General features: G+C 40.4%; 1 protein-coding gene across 2 annotated transcripts in view; it reads left to right on the plus strand.

Moving 5' to 3' along the window:
- znf423 (zinc finger protein 423) overlaps positions 1–19,647 on the plus strand; it is a 219,713-nt gene that overhangs the window by 88,121 nt on the left and 111,945 nt on the right. For both annotated transcript variants that reach the window (XM_056478474.1, XM_056478475.1), the window contains 2 exons: positions 14,154–17,584; positions 18,308–18,392. In XM_056478474.1, coding sequence (XP_056334449.1) covers positions 14,154–17,584; positions 18,308–18,392 — 3,516 coding nt within the window. The remainder of the gene's footprint in view (positions 1–14,153; positions 17,585–18,307; positions 18,393–19,647) is intronic.

Here is a 19,647-nt window from a genome sequence, read left to right on the forward strand (position 1 = left end):
CGAGGTAAGCTTTAGTGTCAAAATATGTATATGTATATATGTATATATATATATATATATATATATATATATATATATATATATATATATATATATATGTATATATGTATATATGTATATATATATATATATATATATATATATATATATATATATATATATATGTGTGTGTGTGTGTGTATATATATATATATATATATATATTAGTTATTTGGTGGCACAGAGTTAGACCTCTTTCTTGACTTAACACTGAAACAGCAATGCGTGCAGCATGACATCACTGTGTTGCAGAAAAGCTATTGGTTAAATGCCGGCAAAGTAAAGTATGTATGCGGTCTGGAGGTATTATAAAGTTGATGAAGACAGCATTGTCCTAGCAAACTGTGAGATATGTAAACTTAGGGTTTGCCTACCGGGTATTTTAAGTTGAGGTGCTATTAGTTTTTTTTTTATATTAGATTTGTTTTATATTTACTGTAGCGCTAAAAGTCCAAAAGTGAAGAATTGATATTATTTATTACTTGATTGTTCAAGCTACCTCACAGAAGTGCTCTGTTTATTAACAGAGTTGTTGAATGTTGAGATAAGGTGAATTAAATAAAAAATGAGGAACATCCTGGATCCGTTTCTTCGCTCTTCTTTATTTTTTTTTATGTATTATAGACTATCGGATCTGGTTTTGGTAATGGTAGATAGATTGTCAAAATCAAATGATTCAAACTCAAGAGCAAAAAAACCTGATCAGGACATCCCTAATTTTAACCCTCAGTTTGTTCAAACAAACAAAACGGTGTTAACTAAAATTTACAAACAAAAGAAGTTCTTTTTTGTACCTGTGAACAAATGCAGAGTTGAAAGTAGAGAGTAATCCACAGCATCTGTTGAAGATGTTAAACAATGCCTCAGAATTTCTTTACTGTTGCTATCAGGCCTTACTTAAATCTTAATTTTTACCCACTTAAGAGATAGTATGAAAAAAATATATATATGGGTTAACATTACCTGGTCAATAACGAGCATATCTGTTGAAAAGCAGACAGAAAACAAAAATAGTATTAAAGTCTGAGTGAAATCAAAATTTACAATGTTCATTTTTTAGGAGAACAATTAATCCATTCAATTTAATCTATTGGTAATCTTCAATCAAAGCTAACAAAGCTAGCATGTTTTTCCCCCATTGCCCATTGGTCTGGTGAGTCATATCTGAGGATATCATAGAATAACCCTGTGTTCCCTGATTTGGACATCTCTGGCTTAGAGTAAATATTTAGACTCGAACAGTTTATATCAAGATTGTTTAAGTAAAGGTCACGATTAACAGAAATATCAATAATTTTGACTAGACATAGTTAAGAAATAGATTCGTGCTTTGTTTCCCTTTTCTTCTGACCACTATTTCCTGTCCTCTCTCCAGTCCCTCTTGTCGCCATGTTAGCACTGCACCCATCTGTACAGCACTCTGTGGTCTCTAGAGGTGAGTGAGTGGTCAGCCTCCAGAACGTGTTCCATTTCTCTTCCTCACCTGGGGGTCGCCAGAGGGGAGATGGGGAGCAGGCTGTCAGCTGTCCTTGCCTTCCCAACCCCCTGCCCCTCACCTTCTGCCCTGGGAATGAGTCCGGCTGCTCGGACGCTTATGGGCGCCAGTAACTCCATATGGGCCGTGGGCAGCAAGAGTGTGTGTCCTCCAGGATTCCGGCCCCTGACAGACAGTCCGTCCTGTGACATCACTGCAGTACGCATATGTGTGTGCGTGCAAGAGCACACATGAGTGTAAATACATGGGTTTCCTCCAGGATTATGGTCCCTGACAGACTGGCTACACGATGACATCACCTTGGCATGTGTTTGCGTGTTTGTGTCCTTTAGGAAAAGACCCCTAACAGACTGTGTCCCTGGAGCCCCCTGTAGGGTACTGAGAGCAATGCCAGGGGTCCTGCGAGCACAGACTGGAGAGTGTCAGCTTGATGGAGCAGAGATGGTTAGGGACAGCAAACATGAGTTTGTGTGTATGAGCGTGTGTATGTGTGTCCACTAGGAGCAGGCCCCTGACAGACTGTCTCCCTTGAGCAGCGATGGGGTATGGCAGAGGCAGAGAGTGTGTCAGCATAGAAACCCAAAGGAACATGGCAAACCAGTGCGTGTGGGAGTGGGGGGTGGGGGTGGCACAGCAGTCGGTTTGCTTGTGTATATGTGTATATAAATGTGTGTGTATTTCAGTATCGGTAAACAGGTGTTTGGTCTCAGAGACAATGCTCCCAGAGGACTGCTGACCATGTGGTCAGTTTCTGCACGCAGACCCCTCCCTTCACAATCTCTCTTTTTCCTCTCTTGTCTTCACTTCTCCACTCTTTCTTACACTCTTAGCAACATAGCTTTATCCTCTGTTATGTTTTATGACCATCCTGTTGCCTAGGGGAAAGAGGAAGGAAGGAAGATAGTGAAGAGGGTGGTCTCCATAAGTAGCCCAGAAAAAGAAACGAGAGATAAGTAAAAAAAACTCATATAGTTCTATACTCTGTTTTTTTGTGGATGTTGTTTTCCCCTGGCTCTTGCTTCAGGCCTGTCTGGCTGGCGTGCTGGGTTGCCCAGTGGGAGCCCAGGGTGGAAGTTGTTTTTCTGCCCCCTACAGTGTGTCTCTCCTGCCCCAGGCTGTGGGCAGTGGGCCAGGGGGAAGGGGCTGTGAGCTGGGCAGGGGGGCTGCTGGAAAAGGTGGAGGTTTTGGGCAGGGGGCCAGGCTCAAAGGTAGAGGGGTAGAGAAGGGGTTGAGAGGTCAGGGAAGTGGAATGTGACTAGGTGAAGTGATGAGATGCAGGTCTGGTTAGACCACAGTTCTACCATTTCTTTTTGCTTGTACTCTAATCTTGCATAATGTCAGAATTATCACACATTTATAAGTTGAGTAGATGTGAACACTGCCTTACGCTTACCAGTTAAATGCCTTCTGCGTTCTTTACCAAATTAAACTATACTTAGGCGTTTTTTATCAATTATAGATATGTTTATCTTTATTTCAACAAACAAGTAAACAAATAAAAAAATACATCATATATACTCCGTGTCAGCGGCAGTAGGGTTGTGGTATGCACGCTGATAAATGCCACTACAGTGCTTGCGTCAACACAAGTTTGATTAAAATAAAATAAAATAAATACATTACTTTTTACACAGTCAATACGTTTTAATTTATATTATAGTGTGTAATTCACTTTTTTGAACGATAATTAATATCTTGTTGATAAAACTAAAGAGAAATATGTCTAAATAAATTAAGTTTTCAGTATATTTGCACAGTTTTGGAAAGAGATGATTTCAATGTTTCATCAATAAAACAGTTAACTATGGTATGGCCTTGTTCAAGCTGTACAAAGGTCTTATTTTATTCGTCGTATCAAATTTGGCGTCTACTTTTACTAATGTGCATTACATTTTTAATTAGCATAGCTTAAGGCTCACTGCAGCAGCATTTTGATATCTGCAGTCTAGTGTTGTCAAAAATATCAATACTTTGATACTGGAATATTTGGTAACACTTTATTTTGATGGTCTATTTGAGTATTGTTGTATTAGAGTTTTAGTGTCTGCTTAATATCTGTTGATACTGCTGCTAAACAGACATTTAACTGACTATAAGAAAATTACATGGCAATTTACACTAACCCTAACCCCAACCCTCATCCCAACTTAGCAGTCTACTTACTGTATAATCTAATGAGAATTAGTTGGCGTGTAGATGCAGTGTAACTTAAATTCAACAAACGGACCATCAAAATAAAGTGTGACCGAATATTTAACATGATGCAATCTTTTTTTTTTGGTTCATATTGATACTGGCTTTGTTCACTCCCTCACCCACCGCAGTTGACACACATGTTGCACTACAGTACATAGTCTCATCACCTTAGTATCCAGTGGCAAGATGGTATGCTGAATCCCTGTGACCAGTTTTGATTAAGAAGGTTTATGTTTTTGGAACAAATAAACAAGGACATAATCAGGCCGATATGTAATCATTGCTACAGAGCAGTGCTGAGTAAATGAGTTGTGTAAACAATTTCGAAAGGTTGGTGACTGCTCCATATCAGCAACACCAATAAGTGTTGGAGATATACGTGTTGTCCCTTTTAGAAAAAACATTTTATTAGGCTTATATAATCTGTCTCAGAGTTAATGGAGTTCAATATGTGCGGTAGGCTATTAACGACAAACCCCTGTATTTAAAGTTTATACACTGCATAGCCTATAGACCTACAGGTCTGTTGTGTCATGGATTGGTTTTCTTTACAGTATAAAAATATGGTATTGAATATCGATAACTGTCAAGGTATCATATCGAAGTTAGAAATTCCAGCATCGTGACAAGACTACTGTGATCAGGGCTAACATTTCTCTCAAAGTCTTTGATAGCATTTTGGGTGTAGTTCTGAAATTTTACTTTTCTGAACATTGTTATGCTTATCCAGCACTTTTTGGCGCATTTACACTGCAGATCTTGATGGTCAATTCCGATTTTGTGACTGTATCCGATTTGTTTGATGACCTGCTTACATCATCTTTAAAAGTGACTTGTATCCGATTGTCTGCATTTACACAGCACACAGCAAAGGCGCAACGACCAGGAAAAAAAGAGCGGGCGCTGACTAACAGCTGATAATTAAAGAGTGCTCTTTTCTCTATTCCTGTATGTAATCTGTTAATGTCCGTTAACATGCTTAAATACCTGTGCTATATGACAATATAAAAGCTATTTTAGTCCTCGTGTATGAGATTTAAGGTTTGGGACTCTGCTGAAGTCTGTTCTGAAAAGAAAGTGTCAGACTTGACGTCATTCGCTACGGTTTCTAATGCGTGACTCGCATTGATGAAAATCCGATCTACCTGCTTACACTGCAGACACGAGACACAGATCCGATTCATATCGGATAAGTTTTCACATATGAACAAGGCCTGAATCTGATTTGAGTAAATCGCAATCCATGTGATTTGTTTCTGCTTACACGTACATGGGCCATATGCGATCTGTGCCACATGGGAGAAAAAAATCGAAATTGAGTCACTTGAACAGTGCAGTGTTAATGCAGCCTTTGTTGGTGGAAATATGATCAACTCTTTAAAAACTTTGTTTGCTGTGGCAAAACATGTTAGTAGTGGCATCTAATGTAAAATGATGATGAGATTAGTCAGGCCAAAACCAGAATGTTTGCCTTCATTTGTCAAGTTCGAATAGAATATGTTGGAAGACTTCCGGTTATGGCGGCCACCTGAGAAGACGTGCCTCACGCTGCTCTGCCCTAACTACTATAACTTTCTACTAAAAACATTCGTATACGCAACAAAACGTGTTAGAATAAGGTTGGTGTGAACGCCAAAATGTCGAAGTCTGCCAAGTTAAATAAAGAAAATAGTAAATCGTCAAGACAGCCGAAACTAACAGATTACCGCGTCTGTGGTGAAACACAGAAGGGTAACGATGAAGCCGCGGTGGATGAGTCTAACGGAGAGGCCACAGTTGAAGGAGCGAAAGCGGACGATATACTGGCTGCTATAAACTCCCTAAAGACGGACTTTTCATCAAGATTTGATGGAATCTTGGCGGCGATTGAAAGTATGAGAAAGGAGATAAGTGATTGTGGTGAACGAGTGTCGCAGGCGGAATTGCGGATTTCAAACGTAGAGGATGACGTTGCCAACCTGCAAACCAAAGTAAACAAACTGGAGTCAAAGAACAAAATTTTGGAGGATAAACTTGTGGACTTAGAAACCAGATCGCGTCTAAACAACTTGAGATTGGTGGGCCTCCCGGAAGGCGCCGAGGGAAGAGACCCCTGCTCCTTTTTGGATAAGTGGATTCCAGAATTACTGAATGGTATCGCTTTGCAGTCCTCATGTATCATCGAAAGGGCACACAGAATCGGACCAATGAGGGACCCAAAAGCGCCGCCGCGAACGCTGATAATGCGGTTCCTAAACCACAAGGATAAGCAGGCAGTCATCACAGCTGCACGGGCCAAACAAGACATTCGGTACAAGAACCAGCAAATAAGGTTTTTTTCTGACTTGGCAACTGGAATACACCAACGGCGGAAGCAGTTTGACCCAATACGTCAGGAACTGCGCGACTTGGGGATTCGACACGGAGTGATTAACCCAGCCAGGCTGCTGGTAACATACAAAGAACAAACTCGTACTTTTCAAACGGCAGACGAAGCACGAGAATTCATCAACAAAATTAAGGAGGACACTTGCACCAGTTAAAAAAAAAAAGAGGTTGGAATATTTAAGAATGAAGCTATTGAAAGTGCATTGATATCCGAAACCTTTATCAGGTAATCAAAATATATTGTAATATCTGAAGCCTATATCAGGTTATACTATTACAAAAAAAAAAAAAAATAAAATACTAGATAGTCAGACACAAAAGGAAATATGTGTGAAACTGATAGACTACAGTAACATTATACTGGTTGCAGACGAATGTTAATTGTTAAAATATGTAGCGGCAGTGAGGGTTCAGTAAAAGGGATTACAGAGTGGTTTGACTGATCCTCACTAGTGTGGAACAGTTCTTAGCTATACCAGGAATCAGGATGTTTCTAGGGGAGATCCCACAGAAGTGGGAAAGGTGTAGTTCATGTTCAATGTGTTGGATGTGGGTTCGTGCATCCAAGTTCGTCGTGCTTCTCTGTATTCTTATTTTCATAATACAAGGTAATCTATTTTTTTCTTTTGTAAAAAATGTCTCAAGGAGTATCCCTTAATTTTGTTTCCTGGAACTGCAGAGGCCTACAACAACTTAAAAAAGTGAAACAAGTCATGAACAAACTAAAAGATATGGACTCTAAAATAGTGTTTCTACAGGAAACACACCTACTAGAAAATGATATTATCAAAATAAGGAGGAGGTGGCAGGGTAGTGTGTTCTCAGCATCATTTTCATCCCAGGCTAGAGGAGTTGTGACCCTTATTCATAATACAGTACCATTTCAAGTAAAACAAATACTTAAAGATAAGTTTGGGAGATATTTAATAGTTCAAGGGTCTCTACTATCAGAATGTTTAAATCTGGTAAATGTCTATGGCCCCAATACAGATGACCCTAGATATTATGTAGATTTATTTTTTACGCTGTCAGCATTACCAGGATTATTTATTATAGCTGGAGATTTTAATTGTACTCTAAATCCATGTCTGGATAGATCCACAGGATTGGACGAGACACATAAAAAAAGTAGAGCAGAAATTATTAATTTAATTAATGAATTTAATCTGCTGGATATTTGGAGAGAAATGAAACCACAAACAAAATCATATTCTTGTTACTCAAATGTGTTCAAGACATACTCTCGAATCGATTATTTTTTAATTTCCTCAGAATTACGAGCCAAAGTTCATAACAGCTTCTACGATAATATTGTGATTTCAGATCACGCCCCATGTTGTATAGAATATGTGGATAGAAAATTGACAAAGGACCCAACTAGATGGCACTTTCAGCATAAATGGTTACAAGATGAAAACTTTGTGACATATATAGAAAAACAGATTGAAGATTTTTTTGAAATTAATACTACACAAACATCTGCATGTATAAAGTGGGAAGCTTTTAAAGCTTTCCTCAGAGGGCATATTATTAGTTACGTAGGTTCAAAATCAAAAAAGATAAAAGAGAAGAGAATACAATTGGAACATAGAATAAAAACTCTTCAAGGAAAAGTATATGAGAATAATGATCCACAAATTCAAAATGAGTTAATGATTTTGAGGGCTGAATACAACAAGCTATCTGCTTTTAGAGCTGCCTCCAGTCTTTTGAGACTAAAGCAATCTTTTTTCGAGCAGGGAGATAAATCAGGTAAACTTTTAGCATGGCAAATAAAACAATTGGAGACCAAAACACCTATTACAATTGTAAGGGTAAATGGAAAGGATATAGTGGATCCTGTTGAAATTAATGATGCCTTTAGAGACTATTACAAAGAACTATATGAAGCAAAAGGTAAAACCAATCTACAAAATCAAAAAATGTTTTTAGATGAATTGCCTATACCTGTCCTTTTAAATGAACACAAAGCAGATTTGGAGATGAAAATTAATATAGAAGAAATAGAGATTGCTATTGACAACATGAAATCAGGTAAAAGAGCAGGACCAGATGGTCTCCCAATAGATCTATATAAAAAATTCAAAAATAAATTACTAATTCCACTAATGGAAATGTTTCTGGAGGCATTTCAAACAGGTAATTTCCCACCTACTATGAATAATGCTTTGATTATTTTATTGCCAAAGCCTGGTAAACCCTCTAATAAATGTGAAAACATGAGACCTATAAGTTTGTTAAACTCCGATCTTAAGATAATATGTAAACTTTTAGCAAACCGGCTACAGAAATCACTACCATATATTATTAATAAAGACCAAAATGGATTTATAATGGGAAGGCAGGGTTTTCATAATGTAAGACGGGTATTGAACATTATTCATAGTAGCAAAGAAATATCAGATACAGCACTCTTATCATTAGATGCCGAAAAGGCCTTTGATAGGGTGGAATGGCCCTATCTTTTCAATGTTTTAGAAAGATTTGGAATGGGAGATAACTTCATAAAATGGGTTAAAGTAATATACAAAAATTCGACAGCAGAAATCCTAACTAACAGAAATATTTCCAAACCTATAAAAATTGATAAAGGATGCCGACAAGGTTGCCCACTCTCTCCTTTGCTGTTCACACTAGCAATTGAACCCTTCGCAGCTGCAGTACGCTCACATCAGCAATACTCTGGAATAACGTTAGGACCAACAGAACATAGAATAGCCTTGTATGCTGACGATGTCATTCTATTCATGTCAAAATTAAGTAAATCGATTCCAGCTGTGGTACAAATAATTAAAACATTTGGCAATATCTCAGGATATAGGATCAACAAAACAAAATCCTCCATATTAATCTTAAATTCAGATGAAAGAAAGAATCCAAATGTAGAGGCATCTCAATTTGGAGTTGTTGAACAGTTTAAATATTTGGGTGTACAGATTTTACCAAGATTAGAAAATATTGTTGATGCTAATTATGCATCTTTAATGACAAAAATTAACGAATCAGTTGATAGATGGATGTCACTACCAGTTTCTATAATTGGAAGAATTAATATTTTAAAAATGAACATACTACCCAAACTACTTTATCTATTTCAAAATATTCCATTACCTCCACCTTCAGAACTGTTTGCAAAAATAAAAACTATGTTTGTTAGATTTATATGGAACAATAAGAGGGCAAGATTGCGTTTGTCTTTGTTATACCTGCCATATGACAGAGGAGGCTTAAAATGTCCAAACTTACTATGGTACTACTGGGCGGCACAGCTGAGGTCTATTATGTTCTACTTCTCAACAAGTGAATCTCCACATTGGGCAGAAATGGAATCTTATAATTTAAGCTTACCTCTTCCCTCATACATTTATTCAGACACGCCAAAAAAACTACGCAAACAAACTAAAAACCCAATTGTAAAACACATGTTAAATGTATGGTTTGATGTACAAACATATCTAAAAAATTCACATTCACTGTCTCAATTTAGTCCAATATGGGGTAATCGTTTTTTTGTACCAGGAAGATCAGATGCAACATTCAAATTGTGGGAGTCGAAAGGACTTAAAATGATTCAAAATCTTTACTTGACAGATTCAGATAGAATGATGTCCTTTGAAGAGTTGAGGCTTAAATTTAATCTCAATAGAAAACATTTTTTCAAATACCTTCAATTAAGAAGTTTTGTTAAAGCAAATCAAGATAATGATCTTAATAGACCTCCATATTCCTCTTTAGAAAACATGATGATAAAAGATAATCTGAGAAAAGGTATCATATCAGAATTTTATGGTTTGCTGACAATGAATTCACCTGAAAATTCATATAGCAAGTTGAATGCATGGAAGGAAGATTTGCAGTCTGAATTTTCGGATGAAGATTGGGAAGAAGCCTGCACTAAAGCTCACACTATGTCTATAAATTCACGTCTTAAACTTATACAATATAAATGGATAATGCGGACATATGTAACACCAGTACAATTAAATAAATATAATAAAAACATACCAGATATTTGTACAAAATGTTTGGAAGCTAGAGGAACCTTGTTTCACTGTATTTGGCAGTGCACAAAGATTAAATTATTTTGGGAAGAGGTAAGAGTCATAAGTGAAAAAATTATTTCAAAACAAATCCTCCTCGAGCCAAAGCTTTTTTTGCTGGGCTTATATCCAGAGGACTCGAATTATAGTAGAAGCGAACAAGTATTTATAGACCTCGGCTTGCTTTATGCCAAACGATGTGTAGCTTTGCTATGGACAAAGATGCAAAGACCAAACGCTTCTCAATGGATAAGACAAATGTTGTCAAGTCTGCCATTAGAAAAAATAACTTACATACTAAAATCTAAACAGCGTGTATTTGAAAATATATGGAGTCCTTTCATTAGTTATATCAAAGAAGTGGATATAACAGAGGAAGAAGTTGATGAATAATTTTTTGATGGACAATGCAGTTCCAGCTTTATAGTTCAGTATTGATACATTCTTCAATATATGTTGGCTGTACTTAATACTCAGTATGATTATAATTGTCATGTTTGAATAGATTACCAATAACAACAAAAGAGGAGCAGTTTTACTTTTATTTATTTTTTGTTTGTTTGTTTGTTTGTTTTTAATATAAATATGTATATATCCTTATTTTTTGTATAATTTGTAAATGCAACAAGGTTAATGTTGGAAAAAATGTTTGAAAAATGTTGTATTTCAATGTGTACAAACTGAAAATGAAAAATAAAAATATTATGGGAGAATATGTTGGAATAAATGTTACACCAGTTTAGTGTTTGTGTGGTTGTTGTCAAAGTGGGCATATTTAACCTCGTCTCCCATGCAGTATAAATTTCAATGTGTTAATCATTGTGGAACGGCTGTATTGTTTTTGGATGGTGTGTTGTTCCAGAAGGGGAACAGCAGTGCTGTATGTCATAAGTGTGGGTCTGCTGTATATGCCTCCAAGCGCTAATGAACACACTAGCCTTTTTTGGCTCTGACGTTTGGCTTGTGTCGGTAGGGACATTCACAAAACCCACAGTTCTAGTGTTGGTGGAGATGGAGGGGTTCTCTTTTTTCCTTTTCCTCTATCTGGTTCACCCCCATCTGTTCTTGTGTCTGATAAAGAGGAGAAAGGACAGACATCAGACCGAGCATGTCTTCATTACCGTCTTCCACCACGGCATGTCAGCGCTTTGGCTAGCCCATTAACTGGCCGATGTGGTTTAGCCCAGCCCAGTCCAGTGGAGGCATGGGGGTCTTTATAGGATAGGGGGGGTCTTCTCTTAAATCTACCGGAATTATCTGCAGATTAGGTGCTGGGGTGGCTGCCGCCATCACCATGTGTTTCTGTTATCATGTTCCCAATTACCAGGCCCTGTTCGAGGCAGGGAGGCAAGCCCATCCCTGAACATCAGAATGTGTCCTTCTGCTGGTCCTGTCTTCCCATTTTTCCCTCCCTCGCTACACCCATCCATCCTGTGCTCCACCCCTCCACATGGGACAGGCTGGCGAGGAGAAGGCCAGCGCCAGGGGCAACCACCAGAGCAGACTGTTAATTCTGTAATGAGTCACAACATGAAAGAAAGTTTGGGGGTGGAATGTGGCTCAAGTAAGAAACAAACTGTCAAGGGGAGAAAGAGGAATCTGAAAAGAAAAGGAAGGTCAGTTTAGCCTGTAAATGTGGAAAGAACAGGAGTGTAGAATGAGCCCCATTTTTTTGTGCCCATTCCAGTCGCCAGTTCTTCTCTCTCTCCCCCCCTCACTTTTTTCTTTCTGTTTCTTTTCTAATTTAACTTTTCATTGAAATTTCTTACCCTGTTTAGTGCTCTTGCCAAGTCCCCCGGCGGACAGATGACAAAAGCCCCCTAAAAGCCATGTGATCTTCCATTTTCCGACAGCCACACTTCTGAGGATTAAAGCTATTTAATGACTATAATCTCCCTCTTTCTCAAAAGTGATTTCTCACATTCTGTCGCAGTCAGAGGGATTGCATTAGCATTAATAGATTTATAATTCGCCAGAATGACCACATGTGCCAGGAGGTTTTTTTTTTTCTTTTGGGCTCCATTCTTTTCCTCTCCTCTGCCTCTTTTCCCCTCCTTTTTCTGGCTCTGAACTTAAGCAAGTGTTTCTTTGTATCTCTTGCACTGTGGTACATGTCTGTGTCTCAGCAGGACAGCCTACCTGTCAGTCGGCACCCCCACTGTCACCAGCATACCCGCCCCCTCTCACCTCCACAGTGGCTGGATCAGAGAATGGCCTGTCAGGGGCCACGGTCTCATTGTGCAGCCAAAGAATTCACCACGGTTAAGTCCCTTATGGGCTTTTCTTCTGGGCTCTTTCATTGGGGCCATTGCAACACTTTCTCTCCTGTGTTGCGAGGGTTTTAGGTTGTGTTGGGATGGCTCTTATCCTGACATGGACACAAAAGCTTGAGAACAGAACAGGGGGAGGGCACTGTACTTAAAGGAGGGGAGGGGAAGAGGCAAAGAAGGTGTGTGAGAGGTGGGCTTGGCAGTCTTAAGCTAAATGTAATCTGAGAAAGTGAGACAGGTTGACAAAAAATTTAAGGGGTGCAGAGAAGGCATGACGGTCTTCTTGCATTATTAGATACTCTGTATTGTCTGGATTCTCCTTCTAGACAAAACATTTCTCTTAAAAGTTGTAATTTTAATCTAGATTAAAATTTTATGTCATTTTTAATATATATTTTCTTTTTAATGGGATTTGAGCATAAATGAAATGTATTATATAATTTAGATGCAGTCTATTAAAACTTAATAACCAAAACTGAATCTTATAATGAACGTACTCACCGTTTTATAAAATGACTTCTACTTTTGAAAGGTTTCCTCACTCTCTTTGTAATGTGTTTTCTTAGTAACGTCACACTTACATATCAGCATATCTTACTCCTTTACTGATATCTCTATTTTTAACTTTTTCTTTACTCCAGCTCTGAATTCATTTCTCGCTTAGAGCTAAATTCATAATTCATGGTTTTACAAATTTCTACCCACAAACCCCCGTGGAGATTTATTTGTTCTGCACAGCACCTACATTTTAAAGTGGATCGATTCATCACTTGAATTTATTTTCTACAAATTCTGCTGTGCTCACCTTTGTGTAATGGGAGAGTAGTGGGCGGAAGTAAAATCCTACAACTGCCATATGGAGTTGAAGTTATTAGTTTATACAATACACGCTGAGGTGATGCACTTTCTTTGTTCTTTTTTCCTATTTCCCACTGCATTATGTTGTAGCTTGTGACTCGGTTTCAGTGGGGTTTTCATTTCTATTTAGAATACCGAGCATAGGAGGCATTTGTTACATTTGGCCCGTGATTATGGATGGAGATTTCAGGGGATGTGTGGCGTTATCCTCTTTAAACATACATTTTTTTGGACTCTGTTATACCAGAGGCTTTTTCAACGCATTAAGAGTGAACATACAACTTAGAGAAAATAAAGCAAACAAACAGTGCGCTGATAGAAAATTCTGTGTTTGTCTGAGCCGCAGTGGGACTTTGTGCTCGCAGCATCCCTCCTCAATAAGTCATGAGCTCTCTCCCTTGCTTTCCTTCGGAGTCTGCTGGTTGAGATGCTAAATAGATGACGTTTGGACTGTGTCAGGCCCCATCAGATTGCACAAAGCAGGACAGAATTAAGAGCAACCCGCTTTGTATATCTTTGTATAATGTATGCCTGCATTAATCTAGATGGCTGTGTGTTTGCACAAACAGCGAAGAAACATAAATAATCCAGTGCTATGATTTGTTATGCATTGTCCAGTAAGAGGACTTTCCTTTATGAATGTGCTCTAATCACTGTTGAGAAGCTTTTCAATCTGGTGACCATAATGAAAATATGATAAAGCAGATCCAAATCTGGGGGATATGGGCATGAGCTTGTTTGCTGAGGGAGGATAAGAGGATAAAAAAATACATCTTTGTCCTTATTTCTCCACTCCTCTGGGGTTTGCTGTCTTTAGTTCTTTGCTTCTATTTTGATATTTTCTCTGCCTCTTTAACATTTTAATTCTGTCTGTGTTTTGCATTGCAGATGGTGATGATGACCCGGGGCTCTCCTGGGTGGCGTCCTCTCCCTCTAGCAAAGACGTGGCATCGCCGTCACAGATGCTAGGGGATGGCTGCTGCGATATGGGTATGGGCACAGGGGAGGAAGAAGGGGGCTCTGGCCTGCCTTATCCCTGCCAGTTTTGCGACAAGTCCTTCAGTCGCCTCAGCTACCTGAAGCGCCATGAGCAGATCCACAGTGACAAACTGCCCTTCAAATGCACCTTCTGCAGTCGTTTGTTCAAACATAAGCGAAGCCGTGATCGTCACGTCAAGCTGCACACCGGTGACAAGAAGTACAGTTGCCAGGAGTGCGAGGCAGCATTTTCTCGCAGTGATCATCTCAAGATCCACCTCAAGACACACAGTTCCAGCAAACCATTCAAGTGCAGCATTTGCAAGCGTGGCTTCTCTTCCACCTCTTCTCTTCAGAGCCACATGCAAGCCCATCGGAAGAACAAGGAACATCTGGCAAAGAAAGATCAGGGTAAGCGTGATGGATCTAGCAGTGATGTAACTGAGCAGGATCAGGATCTATACATGTGTGACTACTGTGAGGAAACATTCAGTCAGACAGATGAACTTGAAAAACATGTGCTGACACAGCATCCCCAGCTCTCAGACCGTGCAGAGTTGCAATGCATCCACTGCCCTGAAATCTTCAGCGATGAAGGCACTCTACTCACCCATATTGACAGAACGCATGCCAACAAAAAACACAAGTGCCCCATGTGCGCTGAGCAGTTCCCATCTGTAGAGGATGTCTATTGCCATCTTGACAGCCACCGACAGCCAGACTCCAGCAACCACAGTGCCAGTCCTGATCCAGTCTTGGGAAGTGTGGCATCAATGAGCAGTGCTACTCCTGATTCCAGTGCCTCCCTGGAGAGAGGATCAACCCCAGACTCAACCCTCAAGCCTGGACAGAGTAGACGCAAGCTTGCACCTTCTTCTGACCATGATGATGGAACCTGGTCAGGCAAAGTGACTTACAGTTGTCCGTATTGCTCCAAGAGAGATTTCAACAGTCTGGCTGTCCTCGAAATTCATCTGAAGACTATCCATGCAGACAAACCTCAGCAGAGCCACACTTGCCAGTTATGTCTGGAAACTCTGCCTACTCTCTATAACCTTAATGAGCATGTGCGCAAAGCACATAGATCCAGTGGGAGCTCTGCCTCAAACTTTCCCCTTCTGCAGTTCAGTAATGTTTCAGCCTTTCATTGCAACTACTGCCCTGATATGTTTGCAGACATTAACAGTCTGCAAGAACACATCCGTGTTTCTCACTGCTTATCTGGTGGTGTGGTTGCTGGATCCACCACTCTGGAGGGCAACCATGCCTTCTTCTGCAACCAGTGCTCCATGGGCTTTCTTACAGAGTCCTCACTAACAGAGCACATTCAACAGACACATTGCAGCAGTGTGGGTAGTGTGACTAAGATGGAGTCTCCAGTCTTGCAGCCCTCACAGTCATTCATGGAAGTGTATTCTTGCCCTTACTGCACCAACTCTCCAATTTTTGGTTCTCTCCTCAAACTTACCAAACACATTAAGGAGAATCACAAGAACATCCCACTTGCCAACAATAAGCGTAAGGTCAAAGTAGCAGACTTGAGTCCAGCCTCATCGGATGTGGAGATATCCTCCCCTAAGCGCCATAGGGTAACTGGTGACAGCACCCCAGCAGTTGCTAATGGAGACTACCCCTGCAATCAGTGTGACCTCCGATTCAGCAGCTTTGAGGGCTTCCAAGCCCATCTCAAGTCCCACCTGGAACTACTGCTGAGGAGACAGTCTTGCCCACAATGCAACAAAGAAGACTTTGATTCTCAAGAGGCACTTCTTCAGCACTTGACCATTCACTACACCACCACTTCCACGCAGTATGTCTGTGAGAGCTGTGATAAACAGTTCTCTTCTGTTGACGATTTGCAAAAGCACTTGCTAGACATGCATACCTTTGTGCTGTACCACTGCACACTGTGTCAGGAAGTTTTTGATTCAAAGGTGTCAATACAAGTTCACCTCGCTGTAAAACACAGCAATGAGAAAAAAATGTATCGCTGTACTGCCTGTGCTTGGGACTTCCGTAAAGAAAGCGATCTGCAGTTACATGTGAAGCATAGTCATTTAGGCCATCCTGCTAGTACCGGGGCATCCGGAAAAGCGCGCAAATGTATATTCTGTGGTGAAACTTTTGGCACAGAAGTAGAGCTCCAGTGTCACATCACTACTCACAGTAAAAAGTATAACTGCCGGCTCTGTGGGAAGGCCTTCCATGCCATTGTCCTTTTGGAAAGGCATCTCAGAGAGAAGCACTGCATTTTTGATGGAGGAAATGGCAATGGAAATGGAGGAAGCCAAAATGGAACACCCAATGGTGTGACTCAAAGCTCTAAGCGTTCCACAGCAGGATCGACCGCAGCTGCTGAGCAAGCAGATTTGCAGAACATGTTGCTAAAAGGAGGAAGTCAAGAAACAGCAAACAGCCATGAAGCCAGCGGTGGTGAAGAGGAGCTGGATGCCTCAGAGCCAATGTATGCCTGTGACATATGTGGTGCAGCCTATACAATGGAGTCTCTTCTTCAAAATCACCGCCTTCGAGACCACAATATCAGGCCTGGAGAGGATGATGCAGGCACAAGAAAAAAGAAGGCTGACTTTATCAAGGGTAACCATAAGTGCAACGTTTGCTCACGGACCTTCTTTTCTGAGAATGGCTTGAGGGAACATGCCCAGACGCATCGTGGCCCAGCAAAGCATTACATGTGTCCCATCTGTGGCGAACGCTTTCCTTCACTTCTTACTCTCACTGAGCACAAGGTCACCCACAGCAAGAGCCTGGACACAGGCACCTGCCGTATCTGCAAGATGCCCCTGCAGAGCGAAGAAGAGTTTATTGAGCACTGCCAGATGCACCCTGACCTGAGGAACTCCCTCACAGGCTTCCGCTGTGTTGTTTGCATGCAAACTGTCACCTCAACGCTCGAATTGAAGATACATGGAACTTTTCACATGCAGAAGCTCTCATCCTCTGGGGGTAGTGGTGGAGGAGGAGGATCAGCCTCATCATCTCCAAACGGCCAGCTGCAGCCCCACAAACTATATAAATGTGCCCTTTGTCTCAAAGACTTCAAGAATAAGCAAGAGCTGGTCAAGATAGATGTCAATGGCCTGCCTTATGGTCTTTGTGCTGGCTGCATGAGTCGAGGGACAAACGGCCAGTCCCCAACAGTCGTTGTCACTCCACAAGAGGCTGGGGATAAGGGAACCACTGGACTGCGCTGCTCAGAGTGTGCTGTTAAATTTGAGACCCTGGAAGACCTGGAAAGTCACATTCAGGTGGACCATACCGAGATGAGCCCTGAGACCAGTGGAGCTAAAAAAGTTACAGATGCTTCTCCTGTTCCTAAGGTAAGTGTCAAGGCCTCACTCTTATATGCTGATATACTTTACATTTAAACTAAATCTTAATTATATGTTGGTCTTCTCCTAAAAGGAAAGCTAAATGTATTTGAGAGTTCAATTTAAAACCAGAAGATCAAAAGATTACTCTTAGCCATTTTCAACAAGCACAGGGCCTTTTGACAGAAATGTTCTTTTATAAAATGGTTTGTATTCGCTTAGGGTATTTTTGGGGGTCATTTGAGGTTTTCCTCTAGTTCTCAAATTTGTGTTCTTTCTCTACCTTTTCTTTTTTGTGTGCGTCTCTTTTCCTATTATTTCTTTTCTTTTGGCAGTTCAAAGAAGAATTTTATGCAATTTCTTTTGAAAAGGGGAGACATTGCCAGCAACCATTTTCTGGCAGTATTTTTAGTGTATAAGTTCCCTGTGTTCCCAAAGTGTTCTGAGTCAAAGAGAGATGTGTGAATTCATGGCTACATTACTACTGGCCCCAGAGGGTTCAGCAGCCTCATCCTGCTGGGCTATTGTACAGCCTGTTCGCTTCACTAGATATTGACAGTGAACTTCCAGGGACGCTCAATCTTTACCTGTGCTTTTGTCTCAACTCAGTGTAACAGATAGGAGAATCGCTGCCTTTTCCCCTCTCATTGCAGCAGGATAGGTTGGGTGTTTGTGAGTGTGCGGAGAATGATAAAAGCAATGTGAATTCCAATCCTATATCTTTCCTTGTAGAAGAAGACGTATCAGTGCATCAAATGCCAAATGACCTTTGAGACGGAACGAGAGATCCAGATCCATGTTGCCAATCATATGATCGGTAAGTTGACCTCATAGTTTCCTCTGCTAGTGTGAGTGCGTTTATGTGTGTTTACGTGTGTGTGTATGCGTGTGTGTGTTTGGCTGCTTGCCAGTCGCTCCTCCTGCTTTCCTACCCTTATTTGCTGCCTTAGTCTTGCCCCAGCACTCTCTCTCACTCCCTGCACACAGGTGTGAGACAGACAGGTGAAATGAACAGCTCTATTTCTGGAAGTGCAGACATCGCTCTCAACAGCTGTTCCATTGTTTAACACTTGACTACGCAGCTGAGGCCTCGGCTGCAGGTCTGATTGCTCTGTTAACTCTTCACCATGCAGCCGAGACCAAGACTGCAGGTCTCGCTCCTTCAGCAAAGGCCAACAAACAATTAGGTTCTCTTTTATTCCCCTTCATTTCATTCCTGTAGCCTGTCGTGGACAATTAGATGTATTTTTCTCTTTGTTATGGATATTCTATAGAAAGAGTAACTTGATTTGCATGTGGAAGTGGTGTTATTTACATTTGGTGAAGTTTTAATTGTTAGGTTTGGTGGAAAGTGAAGGGTGTATGACTTATCTTACCATGTTATGGTGATGTTTTCAAATATGTTATTTTACTCTTTGTTGTGGTTATTATATGGATCGAGTAACTAGATTTGCATGTGGGGGTGGTGTTATTTACCATTGTTGAAACTCTACTTATGTTAGGTTAGGTGGACTAGTAAAGGGTTTATGACTTATCTAATTATGTTATGGGAATGTTTCAAATATGTTTACTCGAAGAGTAGCATGTTATAGAGGACTGGGTGGGACTTTTTAATGATTGATTCTTGGTGGATGATATTTTACATCCCATGTTTCTTTGGCTAGTGACCCTGGTTGCAGTCTATAAGCCTAACTGAAGAGTTCCTCTGTAGTTGTTTTATATGCCTCCTCCCTTGGTGTTGTTATTCTTTAAGTAATAATTGCTGCTGCAGCACACTGTAGTGTAGATTAACGAGCTGGGCCAGTGAGTAATTTCGCAGAACAAACGGCGCAATGCTCTGAGCCTCAGCAACTTCCATACCTTCTCCAGTTCTGACAGCCAATACTAGAGTGGAGCCGCCTGATATATTCATAGAGTCTTAGTGAGCATGCTCCATCTGTCTTAAGGAAGGCCATTGTGCCTAACCACATAAAGTTGCGTGTGTGTGTGTGTGCGCGTGTGCGTGTGTGTTTGCAGTCTACACTTTACTTTTTGTCTGTCCTTATTTTATGTGGGAGGAATTTTGAGTTTAT

This window comes from Danio aesculapii, chromosome 18 (assembly GCF_903798145.1).
Source record: "Danio aesculapii chromosome 18, fDanAes4.1, whole genome shotgun sequence".
Classification (NCBI taxonomy): Eukaryota; Metazoa; Chordata; class Actinopteri; order Cypriniformes; family Danionidae; genus Danio; species Danio aesculapii.